This window comes from Mytilus galloprovincialis, chromosome 2 (genome assembly GCF_965363235.1).
Source record: "Mytilus galloprovincialis chromosome 2, xbMytGall1.hap1.1, whole genome shotgun sequence".
Lineage (NCBI taxonomy): Eukaryota > Metazoa > Mollusca > Bivalvia > Mytilida > Mytilidae > Mytilus > Mytilus galloprovincialis.
The window spans coordinates 81,336,717-81,351,644 of record NC_134839.1 but is presented as its reverse complement, the minus strand read 5'-3'; the positions used below and the strand labels follow the sequence as shown (position 1 = coordinate 81,351,644).

At 30.7% G+C, this 14,928-nt stretch overlaps 1 protein-coding gene across 1 annotated transcript in view; it reads right to left on the bottom strand.

Annotated features, from left to right (window-relative positions):
* Nucleotides 1-14,928, bottom strand: part of LOC143064571 (uncharacterized) — a 32,430-nt gene that overhangs the window by 1,136 nt on the left and 16,366 nt on the right. Inside the window, exons 7-15 of the mRNA XM_076237484.1 lie at nt 14,554-14,616; nt 12,229-12,304; nt 11,582-11,611; nt 10,420-10,464; nt 9,097-9,138; nt 7,291-7,440; nt 6,422-6,457; nt 5,004-5,159; nt 4,403-4,414 (exon numbers count right to left, since the gene is read on the bottom strand). Coding sequence (XP_076093599.1) covers nt 4,403-4,414; nt 5,004-5,159; nt 6,422-6,457; nt 7,291-7,440; nt 9,097-9,138; nt 10,420-10,464; nt 11,582-11,611; nt 12,229-12,304; nt 14,554-14,616 — 610 coding nt within the window. The remainder of the gene's footprint in view (nt 1-4,402; nt 4,415-5,003; nt 5,160-6,421; nt 6,458-7,290; nt 7,441-9,096; nt 9,139-10,419; nt 10,465-11,581; nt 11,612-12,228; nt 12,305-14,553; nt 14,617-14,928) is intronic.

The following is a 14,928-nucleotide window of genomic DNA, read 5'->3' as shown; positions in this document are numbered from 1 at the left end:
TCCAAATAAAAGAAGCTATGCAAATAATGAAATGTTATTATTGAGAAAGCACATAAAACGGCTATTTTTGGCATTACATATTGAGTGTTGTGAAAAGGAAAATGTAGGCTATCCCTAGATAATACCGTATCAGTCAGTTGATAAATGTGTCTTTGGATGTACCAATGAAAATACATGGCATCGGTTTTCATAAAAAGCTTGTAAAGGGAAATAGAATAACTGCACAATTCTATTTTGTACATTTGTACCTATTATGTCTGTGTGTTTGTTAACACATAATTGTCAATTTTATTTAACTGTCACACACGTGAGAGCTTAAGCTAACTAAAATAAACACGTGCTAGAAAATGCCTGTGCCAAGTCAATAATATAATGACAGTTGTTTTTCATTCGTTTGAGATTTTGATTTTGCCATTTGAAAAGGGATTCTCCGTTTTGAATTTTTCTCGTATTTTTTTTTCTATTACAGCCCGATGCCACCTGACACGATAATGTTGATTTTACTTGACATTATCACTGTGTCTAAACCACACCGGCAAAATTTGCTCGGACTCGATGGTATCTAACATCCGGCACAATGACGGAACACCAATAGACAAAAGAAATGTAGATTTCTCCTTATTTTTTTATTTTTTTTATGATATCGAAAAATATATATACATATACAACTATTTTCTATTGTGAGATGCAATGTTTTCTACAACCGTTCTATATTAACGGAGAAATAAGTCAAAATGCGTGTCAAAATGACGAATTGAGTGAACCTTGCCTCGAAATTGTTTAATTTCTCGTTAAATTGTTCACATTGTACGGAAAGAAAGGTACGGGAAGATAGATATTGACACGGAGATTGCAAATTTAGTTATTATGAGCATCTCAATAATTGTATTTCTGTGTATGGAACGAAAGAAAAGGGTCATGTCAAATTAAAATAAACCGGTTTCGTCAATGTTGTTACTACACAATCACCCGGTTTCGTTTATATATATCACCCGGTTTTTTTGTTGGTTTTTTTTGAACAAACAATTTATGAAAAGAAACTTTGGCACGGATCTGAAAATTGTCTTTCGAGAATTTAAATATATATTTATTGTAAAGTAAACTAAGTAAAATCTATTTTAAACGGGCACTTTTGGACATAGTTAATTATGATAATACACATTTTCCTAATTAAAGGCGTATCCCTTACTTCACTTAACTTCAAACTAATTTTAAATGGAATATAAATACTGAATAGCAAACACTGGTATCTAATTATTTTGTAACATTATTATATTTTCTTTGTTTATGATAGTAGTATGTAAAGATGAAAAATAAAAGGATGTGTTTTGATTGTGCCATAATTTTAATTTACTATACTATTTTATATACACTTAGTTTACAATATTTACTATCAATTATTAATACATTTATGCATTCAATCATTGACGAACAGTCCCAAACCGACTATAGTCTATACTGTTCTGCACAAATTAATCATGCATGCAGTCCTGCCAGATTTTCTGGTACTATATATACTGTGTTACTTGCGCACTAAAGCGAGTTTTCACACTTAAGCATCCATAACATAGCAGTGAGATTTGTAACTTTCTCCCCGTTTCTGGTAGGCACATTTATTTTCATAGGCATGTTTTTCACATTATTTTTACAGTTCAAATTCATTTTTGTACAGTTCAAATTCAATAGAAACTTCAAGTTAACTTTCGAAAACAATATCTGACAGTTTTGTATTTTCAATGTGAATAAAAGTTGGTTTGCAAAACATGACCGTCATTTATATCTAGGTCTTATTAAGAAGAAGTGACGGTAACCACTTATCCCATAAACATTGCCAAATAGACAACTTTCTTTTAGACACAAAAATTATGTTGAATTAATCAAGTTTAGGTCAGCGTATGCCTTAAACAATGAGAAAAACACACAAATTGCATGAAAGCAAGCTATAACAGGGCCCTAAATTATAAATGTAAAACAATTCAAACAAGAAAACTACCTGCCTATTTTATGCTCAAAACGCATATGGTATAAAGCAACCAAAGACAGCCATGGAATTACAAGCGTGTGATTCGGGAATGGACTGAGTCAAAGTGCTGTCGCTGACACAAACAGTACAACAAAAGTACAAATAATAAAAAATGATGAAAAAACCTTAACTCGTCCGATGACAGAGCCTGTATAGTAAATGCGCGATGTGTGCCAAAACTTGAATCATAGTTAAAATTATCCCTTAAATATAATAAATATACATGTATTCGCAGTTTACTATGAAGTCCACTATCACTGAACTAGTATAAATATTTATTAAGGGGCCAGCTAAAGGACGCCACCGGATGCGGGAGTTTCTCGCTTCATTGAAGACCCATTGTGGCCTTCGGCTGTTTTCTGCTCTATGGTCGGGTTGTTGTCGCTTGGAATTTGTATGAACTTTTCATGTTGATAGACATTTTTAAATAATACGTCCACTTTGAAATAAACTGAATCCGTCTGTCCGTATATATTGTCAAAATATATTGACTAACGTCAGTGTACGATCATCATAACACAACGGCGACAGTACAGACTCGTTTTTTTTAGTTATGTTAACAAAATAATTATTATTGAATTTGGTCGATGACCTGAGACTAGTATACTATTATACTAATTTGTACATAGCAGTATAGTTACAATAAGGGATAAACAAATTATTTTAATGCATGGTAGTTGTAATCCTACATTCATTTTCTATGTCAATTATGCATGCATATACAGTTGTCTTATTATCAACGTTTATCCTTAAGAAGATTTATTTTTAACGATTGTAGAAAAGATTACATACATAGAATGAATAGATTACTTATAAAGGTGTCCATCCTTTTGTGCGAGAAAATCTCATATCAATTGTGTGTTTCGATTTTTAAGGCCGTAAACTTTAAATTCAAGTTTAAACATGTTCAACATATTTCCCCATAACTCATATAGAAAACGCATATTTAGAGAGTTTTAATCTGAATATATTGTTAAAAAATTTCGAAATGCAAAGTAAATTAAAATATTTGTGTTCTATAAGAGTAGGAATTCAAGTTTTTGCTTATTATTTATTTGAATCTGAGACTCATAAAAATAATAAGCCGTTGTCCAGTGAACGAATTTGTTTTCCAACGACCCACAAAACTCCTTTTGAACGCTGAAGTTAAATAATCAATTATAATGTAATGCGATTATGATTTTTTTATTTGACCAAACCGGGTTATGCATTTTGAAATCTATGACGAAACCGGGTTGTATACATTGACGAAACCGGCCAGTTCCATTTTGACATGACCCATTTCTTTCGTTCCATACACAGAGATACAATTATGGAGATGCTCATAATAACTAAATTTACAATCTCCGTGTCAATATCTATCTCCCCGTACCTTTCTTTCCGTACAATGTGAACAATTTAACGAGAAATTAAATAATTTCGAGGCAAGGTTCACTCAATTCGTCATTTTGACATGCATTTTGACTTATTTCTCCGTTAATATAGAACGGTTGTAGAAAATATTGCATCTCACAATAGAAAATACTTGTATATGTATATATATTTTCGATATCATAAAAAAATAAAAAAATAAGGAGAAACCTACCTTTTTTTTGTCTATTGGTGTTCCGTCATTGTGCCGGATGTTAGATACCATCGTGTCCGAGCAAATTTTGCCGGTGTGGTTTAGACACAGTGATTATGATGATAAAATTACTGGCACCGATAGTTTTGTCTCTCATAAAGAACATCATCAACAACTGTTGTTGACTGTTTTCGGATCAAAACGACCCGAAAATTGATAACAACATTTAGCACATTTAGTTTGATAAAATATAGACGAGATAAACAGTTTTATTCTTTAATGTTTTAAATCAGTTTCCTGTATTATTAATGAAAAAAAAAGTAAAATCACAAAAATACTGAACTTAGAGGAAAATCAATTCGGAAAGTCCATAATCACATGGCAAAATCAAATAACAAAACGCATCAAAAACGAATGGACAAGAACTGTCATATTCCTGACTTGGTACAAGCATTTTCAAATGTAGAAAATGATGGATTAAACCTGGTTTTATAGCGCAAACCCTCTCACTTTGATGACAGTCTGAAAATGTCAATAGTCAAGAAAATGTCAATAGTTATAAACTTCGAAATCCTAGGAAATGATACTCATTTATACAAGTATTCAAAAGTCTTTACAGTTTTAAAATGCATTAATTTAAGGTACACAAAGAGGTAGCTTACTTTAAATTTTGAAATTTTAGTCGGTGTCATTTAAATTAGAACATTGTAAGATATGCATGACCGAAACTATACTGCTCCGCGAATGATAAGATTTCGAATGTTCTGTACCAGAAAAAAGGATACAAAAGGGCAAAAGATAATACAACTACTTACGGTTCAATAAGGCTGAAAAAAATGAAAAAGAAGGCCAATAAAATTGTTTTCAAATTATAAAAAACACCATCATCGAGGATAAAATCAACAAAAACATAAATATATATTATATTTAAGTACGTCTAAACAAGTGACAACTCTGCGACAAATTAATTTATTAGGTCACCAGAAAAGGTGATACAAAGCTTAAAACGCATATTATATTCATAATTACTCGAAATATCAGCACAACGATGTTTAATCTGGCAAATTTTGATCTTCACTCGCAAGGATTTTAACTCGTGCTACTGAGATATCGGGACAACACCGCCAACACTGTGTCCAACGCTCTACCTCACTGGGCCACATAGACCGATAAAGTTATAAAATATGATATCGAATATTTAATGTATTCAGCTGTTTATGCACAATTGTGGAATGCAAAAAATAAAATTGTCATTGTTGGGGTCTTACATGTTTATTACTATTAGAAATACCAATAAGAACTATAACACTAACAGTAAAGTAAAAATTAAATGAATTCCCACCAAAAAGTTTTCTGATGTGATTAAATTATATATATTTAAAAAAATATATGGAAGATTCCGTACATTATACATACCATAATATTCAGTGCAATAGTTACATGTCAGCGGACATGTCTCAATGGCATATTTCTTTGTATCCGGTACAGCATTTGGATTACACAATAAGTTTTTGTATGAAGCTTGTGAACATCTAGGATCGTGATCACTACATGGAGGTAATGTCGTGGTTCCTATAATTTATAAAAGAAATATAACTGTTAATATCACTAAATTGGAGTACTGGGTTATCGTGAAATCTTTTTTCACACATACTGCACTTATACTTAAAAGTCGTTCAGTGAAGAAGTATAATTTGTTGCATTGACAAAACACTTAGGAACCGTACATCTATTACAATGATAATGGTACCGAAGAAAAAATCCCGAGAAATTTGTAGATTTGTATGATTACTTTGAAGGCAAGTTTATAAATTTTTAACCGTTTATATGTTAAAGGATGAAGAAAAACGTATAGTATAAGATCTTGGAAAAAAACGATACATGTATTTTCGGGGTGACAAACTAATACCTAGGGAAACACAAAATCTATTAGTTTTATTTTTGTTTTAAATAGTTAAAAATCAAAGCGTCGTCTGTGCTGTGATCTGGCCAACATTTATTGCCAGTCAAAAATTATTTCAGATCTCATCTTCAATACGTATTTGTTCTTTCTACCAACTCCTATAAAATATTCAAGACTAGTCATCAAAAACTTGGAAAAAATATTTAACCAAAAGTGTAAATGTGTGTCCGGACATTATTTCTATTAACAATACCATGTGGTCAATAGATAAGGTCACGTAGAAAAATCATTGGTGGCCTTTTACAGTTTTATTGTTAGTATTTGACTGTTTTCACTCTGACATATTCCACTTTTCCATTCTAATTTCTATTAGGTACTGACTTTTGATTTGTTTCTATGGTTTATTTGGTCTTTTAAGACAAAAACATCTAATTGTTTTCATCATTCACCTTTGGCATATTATTTTAGAACAAAGTTTGTTTTAGTTTTCGAACAGCGGTATACTTCTGTTGCCTTTATTTAGTAGGTGGTGATCAAAAGTTTATAAATATATTATTTATCAATCATTTAACATACTACAGATGTCAATAACTGTTATTAAATTATTTTTTAGCATTTTTTACATTTTGATTTTCAATGAAACTATATGCAAGTGTATATTTGAATTTAAGTAGCCGTTTCTTCTTCGTATGACAAGTGTGTCATGTATCATTTTGTAGATAATGTTAAGTAGTTTTACGACATAACACAGCATTAAAGTTATCGCCGGGATAAACCATGTTGGAATTGAAAAATGATGAAAGTTCGTTACCAAGTGTCATTCCTCAAAAATGTGAATTGTGTACCTTGTGATATATATTTTAGTCTGAAACCAGTGACTTTGTGTGACTGGAATTTAGCTACCTTGCATAAAATATATGACAAAACTTACCCGTTAACGTGGACTGGGTGGGTGCTGTTCCGTTTACTGAAAAAAATTATTCAAACATGTATTAAAAACATCAAGGAACAAGGAACACTGTTGACGTACACTGAAACGTTTATAATTCAATTATCACTGACTGATAATATCATACCAGTCACTTACAAAACTTGATAGTGTTATAAAAAAAATATTCTTTGTAGTTTTAATCACTAATTTATCTATCAATATGTCGTATCGTATGTCAGTAGAGCACGTTTTGAAAAAGAAATTTTCCAGTATAACAACAAATTATTTCAGGAAATACACATGAGACGTAATTTCCGTGTGTTCAAATAAGATAGATATGAGCAAGTATCGTCTTTTTCTACATTTTTGCCGTAATGTATACTCAAAGTTCCGTTGCACTTTCTTTTTTCTAAATTATATACTATTGTCTTTCTAAAATTCATAGTAACTCAGGAAAATACTAAGTGTTTTTACAAATTTTCTGTTGAATGAGCCAAACCATCAGTATCACCAGCGTTCAGTATGACAAATTGTTTCATATTGAATTAAACTCAGTTTTACATTTTAACCATATCCCAAGTAACAGTGATTGTTCCAATTTATGACTTTGGTATTGAGTAGCAGTCTATATTTTCTTTTCTTAATTCAAAAAGACATTTTCTTCGTATTAAGAATACGGATATATATTACTGAATATATTGACAAAATTTAAAGGATTTAAAACTAAATCACAACTGTACGAATGTTAATTTTCTTCTCCAAATTTCTTTCAAAATAATACATGAAACAGTTAAATAGACTGACATTTCAAAGCTTACAAAATACAATCATTCTACCTTTATGTCACGACGATTACATATAAAACCTACCACAGAGGTTACAAAATTTTGGACATCTGGTCCGTGCTATGGTTTGTAGCGTAGATGTAAGAGATGCACATAAACCAAATTGGTTATTGTAGTCTTTACAATTGAACTTAGCGTCTTCAAGGTCTGCACATAAAGTAAGAGGTGTTGTTCCTATAACATATAATATTATAATTATTACTATTAACATTTTCCTTCCACTACAATTAAATATCTTCCATCATCTACTTAAGATATACAATCGAAGATTGACAAAATTTTGAAAGGGAACAGTACCATTAGTTGGTCGATTGCCAAACTCTAAAATCAATGAGGAAGAGACAAATTAAGATTATAAACAAAAACCAAGGCATTCCGTAATTTCAGGTGCGTCTTCCACTGTGTAAATATCATTTGTCAGAAGAATGCATACTTTGTCAAAATGTCATAATTTGTTATATGCAAACACTCATTGAAAAGTGAGTTATTAAGCAAGTGATCATTATCTAATCTCTGAATGTGAAATTAATTATTTTTCATTTTATCTTTGGGAAAGTTCCGTATGAATTCTGCCGCTAGGAGTATAGAACAAGCATACAGTAGCGTTGCACAATAAGTGTAATTTAAATTACCGACTGTCTGCTGAAATATCAATCCACAAACCTCAACAAATATTTTTCGATGAAAAAAGTCTAGCATTTTAATGATACAATCCTCGGTGTATTTGTGTATTTGGTGTTGTGTGATTATGCACTTAGTAAGATTTTAATTACCTGTAGAAAAAATTGTTTCTTCTATTTACAAGTTTGTAGAAAAAGAATATTTTCAATGGGACAATGTAGTTGATCTTTTACTTGAGCATTGGGAATAGCATAGAAAATCAAGATTGTGATGTAATTTTAAATGAAGTTTTTAATTGAAGATTACAAAATTCCTGAAGGCCATCTCTTTGTAAATGGTTTAAAAAAAATTCAGAAAGATGTTTGGTCGAAAACGTTGACTGCTCGAAAATCTTTATTAAGAATTTTGTAAAATTTCGTTATCCAGTAAAAAGATGGGAGATTTTCATAATCTTTTTTTATGTAAGTATCAAATGAAAATACAACTCGTCGGTGAATTTCTAAAGGATTTTTTTCATGAATGATGTATATGTCAAATGGGATATTCCTCATTTTGCTGTGAATTCCAAATTCTTTAATGTGACATTCCAAATAATTGATTTGCATATAGCCACTTATATTGTTGGAGGTTTTATCTGCTGGAGCTACATCATGTTTTTCGTAAAGTGATGGTAAAAAATCCGAATCCCTGGGCTTAATGAGCAGGTCTGACACTCAGAAGCTCATTATACATAGCAAATTTCCAATAGTCTTCCAATAGTCTTCGAATTTGATGACCGAACAGCTTTGATCTATTCAGATTAAATCTTACGTTATGGTTCCTTTGGCTCGCAGTTCACCCTGTTTTGTAAAGTTCTTAACTGCATCCATCCATTGTCTGATTTTTTTTCCAGTGTGACTTGGACATTATAATTTCATGCCTTTGGCTAATAACTGTCTAATTTGTTCGTTGTTTACGAAGCCACGGCATTCAATTGTAGCTTGAACAGTAGGACTATACTGTATTGGGACGACGAACTGTCAACGAATATTTGTCCCGCCTAACAGAAGTTCCACTGGAAACTTTGTTATAAACAGTGTCATAATACCTATTCCTGTTGAACTTATATTCCGTGACATAACAAGAGCAATTAGCTTGAGAAAACCACTAAAATGTGACCAGTAAAGGTAAAAAACTCCTTTTTGTGTCAAGAACTGAGTATAAACTAACCATCAGAAACTGTTGAAGTTAATCCTATAGTGGTTACTTGATCTGAAAGACAAAAATTAATATACAATTGACATGTCAATATAATATTTTGAATTCTGGCACTATGAAGGCATTTCCTTTTATAGTTCACATATTATAATTGATAGAACAATTTGTTAAACAGTGAATCACTGGAAACAGATGAAGTGGAAGCTGAAGTATTATCAACTTAAAACAATACCAGACAGACATGTATACCATACAATCATCCCATTCACTAAATATGGTTCGACTTATATTGCTTATATAATTTTTAGAAACATACCTTAGTACAAATATTCAAATTGAACAAAGAAAAATGACAATGATAACAAAATTATATAAACCCTGCTAAACAGACATGTACATCAGGCAATAATTCCATACACAAAATATAGTCAACATGTATAGCTTATCGTATCTTGAAAACAGACCAACCCACAAAAACTTAACATTGCCATATGAACCATGTAAATGAGGTCAAAATAGATGAAACCTGCCGGTTTATTTCAAACCTTATAATTGTTCCATGCACGAAATATAACGTCGATTTATTGCTTATAGTATCTGAGATATGAACTTGACCACGAAACTTAATCTTTTTCACTGATCCATGAGATGAGGTTAGTTGACCCCTGTTTGACGGATATTCAAACCCTGCAATGATCCCATTTACCTTATATTAAGCGATTATTTCACCTGACAAAAAACTTAACATTTTTGAAGCAGTCTCTGAACCATGAAAATGATGTCAAATACAAATGCCAGATGACACACGGAAACTTCATAACACAGGGCATCTGCACGCAAGGTATGCAGCATCCAGGTCCTCTACCTTCTGATATTTATAGCTTTAGAACAACAGTTGACGCCGCTGCCGTCGTCGCATTATTCAATTTTCGTCGCAGGTGACACAACAAAAACATAATTTTCTTTGCACAGAAAATTGAGGCAGTTATATCGTGAAATTTACCACTTCGAATTTATAGACGGCATTCAATAATAATTGTCATTCTTACAAATTGCATTTGAGCATTAAGGTAATAGATGCAAGTCAATTGACAATTGGAGTAAATTTTCTGAATAATTAGATGAACAATACTTTTAACCATATATTGATAAATATTGATTTCATATTTATTTATATTTTATTAGGTTTAGAAAGGGAATAAAGTTGTTGTATCATATCTGTAATGAATTAATTATTCCATATGTTTTCATATTATATGCTACAATGAGATTTGAAAGTTAAATGACAATTCACGATTTTAAGATAATAAAAGTTTTGTTGAATAACAGACTTACCGGTTACAGCATCTGTTGCAGCCATAGGGGTGGTGGCTGTACTAGCTAGAGAGTAAACAACAATAATTTTATATTCCAGGTTAATAATATTTTTCTGACTTCAGAGTCAACGTTTTAAAAACGTCAATGTACTGGTTTGGTGACCGACTTGCACAATTAACAAAAAAATAATTGCATTTTCTAGGTTTGGTTAACAAAATGCCTGACTGAAGTATTCTAGTTATTGACAATTCTAGATAAAGATATGATCTGACCAATTACTGGTGACTTAAGCATTATCCAAGCTTATTATTTCCATTTGAAGGGCTATAAATCGTCAAACATTTGAAAATTGACGAGAAGAGAGTCGTTTAGAGAACAGCGACTCCCATTTTCCATCATTAAAATTTCGGTTAAGAAAAGGTAATACTGATTAAACAAGAGGATAATGAACCAGGTTGAATATCACACTAAACACGTTGAAAGTAACTTGCACCAAATCGTTTTACTAAAACAGAACCAAAATCGAAGCTAGATATTATACAAGAAAACAGACGAATAATTATGCATCCCGTCATTGTGTTTTTGTGCTATGGTAAATTTTTGTTTTCTTGTTTTTTTTTCTTTTTACTAATGTGCTTTACCTGTGTACCTGTTTGTGTTTCTTTGTAACATATTTGTTTGTTTTAATAGAGATTGAGATTATAACACAATGTTTACTTCTGTACCCTAATTTTTGACATTTTTACCTGTAATATCTGTATGTTTTGTTCACGCAACTTTTTCAATATAATGGAATTTAATACTTTATTCAATACTTTTTCTTTTTTAGCCATTTATTACAAATACGACTATCATACAAGTGACAAGTTTAGATAGCTATACAACCAGGTTTAATTAACCATTTTCAACTTATGAAAAACATGACAGTTGTTTACTATTCGTTTGATGTGTTTGATCTTTTAATTTTGCCATTTTATAATGGACTTTCCGTTTTTAATTTTCTTGGAATTACGGTATTTTTGATTTTTTAATTTTCAATATATCTCAGCTTTGAAGAAATAATAATTACAGATCTATTTGATTAAGTCTTCATGTTGAACTTTTGTAATCCGGACTCTGGTGGTTAATTTATGTTCATAAATATATATTATACAACCGTTTCTTTCCTACGTTTCATTACCTTGACTTGTTGCCTGTGTTGTCAATGTATCTGCAATAGTAAGAGTTACAAATAATTATTTATTATCATATCTTTAATTTAACACTGTCAGACATGTCCTTTTTCTAACATGTTTACTTCGACAATGTTTGAACTGGTGTGCGTAAAAGTTCCCCATTCAGAATACTACAACAAAATGCATGTCAATTTATTGAAATGATGCATTCGAACTTTTGACAGAAAGAATGTTTTGACAAAATATCGACTACGAAACCATTAACTCTTAGAACTATATTAAGAGAAGAAGAAATAGTAGTTCATTGGCGCTACAATAAACGGAATAATAAAACCAAAGGCATCAGTTCAAGAATGTTAAGTTGACTCACTGACATCAAATTCAATCTTTTGAAATCTTAAAAAGTGTATATATGAATTATAAAATACGGAAATAAAAAAATACCAAAATGATAACTAAATCATTTAAAAAAAAGCTGCGAATATAAGACTTTCATACGACCAAGTTAGAAAATTGTGCTGTCAATGACTTAAAATAAATATCTACGAGACTATGCAAGGGTTACCATGCATACAATTGCATCCCAAACTGTAGTTTTCGAGAATTCAAAGTAGTATTTGAATAATCATGTATTCCAAGCCGCATGTCTTACCTATAATTCCGGTGCATAGTCTAGAATCACAATTACAGTCACCGCTTGAAGGTGGAGGGATACAACCTATTACATTCTAAAATACATGAAATCATCTAGAATGATTTTCAGTGGTTATAATAAAATATTGATTAACTGTTTTCAATTACAGATTGAATTAATTATTTTAAAAAGAAACAAACCTCCATTAAAACACTATTTTGAATGAATTAGACACTTAAGTAGATGAATGATATCTTCCTTCATACACATGCACGTATAACTCAAAACAGAGATGATGTTTCATGTATGTGAATAAGTCTAAAATGCTATCCAAGCTATCATTATATGTAGCTCTACTTAACAATGTAATAATTACGACCTGAACATCTGCTGAGCGTGTCGTGTTTGTTTAATCTTTAATAAATAGCTTTATGTTGTTCAAGAGCTTAGGTATGTCTTGGCACACCACTAACTTTAATATTTCAAATATAATTATAAACTTAGGCAAGCATTTATCAAATTTGTCGGAATTTCTCAGTTAGTTATATCATAAATATAGCTCAAGGGATATCCGAAATATTTATAAATTCAAAAATTAATTGTTTCTTTTTTTATTATTAGAGTTGTTTTGTACACTTTTTATGTGTATTATAAGAACATAAGAATTTAAACTTTTATAAGCCAATTTCATATAAGTTTAGGGCATACTAGAGGTACCAAACTTAGTTTTTGAAAGCTTTTGACCTCTAGAGTACATAAGGACGTCAACAAATTGTATATGTTATAGTGCTATGTTGAGATGTTTCAGTTGTTCCTTTTTTTTTAATTAATCTGCAACTGCAATGAAAAATTAACAATAAACATACATTTATACGGAAGCGTATTAGCGCCACACATTTAAAAAAAAATTTCTTCTTATCTTTGCGTTTTAACGCAAAGGTTTGCTATATTTCGCAAATGTTTGGGTTATAACGCAAAGGTTTGCGTTTAACGGAAAGATAGGAAGAAAATTAAAAAAAAAATGTGTGGCGCTAATACGCTTCCGTACATTTATATTGACATTTTTTTCAAAATAAAAATCGATTTGATGGATTTGGCATAAGTTAGATTTCTTATCCGTTAATTAATTACGAGGATTCCTGTAAAATGACAGAATAGAAATCGGATTTTGCCATACATTCTTTTTTATGTTTTTGGTATTAACGTGTAAAATTAACGGAAAATTGACAAGACCATAATATTCTATACGTTTACTAGAGACGCGAAACATACTAAATGGGCATTCAAACTCATAAGACGAAAATAAACTAACACCGACATGCTAAAAAAGATAAATTCAAACAGAAAAACAACTGTAAACAATCAAAGTGCTTGAAAGCACTGAACGGTAAAGATTGTTTCAATTGATCAATGGGAAGAAAAAATAAAATTTGCATTGGTTGATGTTGATTTAACAGCTATTCTAAACAAAGGAAGATGACTTAAATTTTTAAAGCTGAGGTTAAAAATGACATTAATTTATATATTTAGAACATATATTAGATTCCTGCACCTTGCAAAAATTAAGTTATTTTCTTGACATCGTTCCGTGCCTTGAATACCTGAGCATATATTACATCGATAATTGTTTTTAGAAATGTTCATGGATAGTATGTATAGAACGTTATGATCAATGCACTATATTTTGTGTATCAAAAAAGGTAGTTCTCAGCCTTGGAACATTTATATATCAAGTCAGTCCCACAAGGTTTTGATTGCATTTCATGCAATGTTTACCTAAAGACAACACATAATCAGAGTGGTTTTTTTTTAACGATTATCTCTTCCTATTTTTGTGATTTTACTTTTTTCCAAAAACAAGATACTTATATCTACGTTGGTTATTGTTTTTCATAAAAAAGAAATTACCAACTCTTACAATTTGTCATTTATTTGGAATGGGTAATACTTGTGCAAAGTTTAGGGAAGTAAAATGTTTTATAACGATTGCAAGATGATTTTAAGGAGTCTTAGAATTAAGAGAACATGGTATGAGTGCCAATAAGACTGTATATACTCTTTTGAGTTATTTGGATTTGTGTATTATCCTCATCAAATTCACATCACTCCAATAAAAGTTTGTTCCATAATAACTTCGATGCCTGTCTTCGAGTGCTGATGAAATTGTTTTTAATGAGTTAGAAAGAGGTTCAGTAGAGCACTTGGAAGAACCAGCAGTATAACGTTGTCTGTAAGAACACTTATGTAGTTTATGTATTCACTATTCTATTTGTTAACAAATTGGCACTGAAAAGTTTACGAAAGACATTTTCATTCTATCTGTTAACGAAATAGCTGACTTACGGCTTTTGGTAATTCGCAGGATCCACTTATAGGAATGGCGTTTACGAACATCACACGACAAACCTAAAAATGGCAATGTTCAGATAAATCATTCAAATTATTGATTGAAACAAATATTATAGAATATTATCTCAACTAAATAGTTTTACAGAAATAAAAAAAAATGTAATGATCTTATGCTGTTTTTGTCATTAAATTAAAAACGTCTAGATTAAACATTCCTTGACAATTAATATCGTGAATAACTATATATATGTATACAAATGTAGCTACACAATATAATCATGTTTTAAAATGACAGTGTTTCGTTAGTCTGTATGACTAGCTGAAAATATAAATGAGCATAACTTTTTGTATTTATATTATGTCTATTCA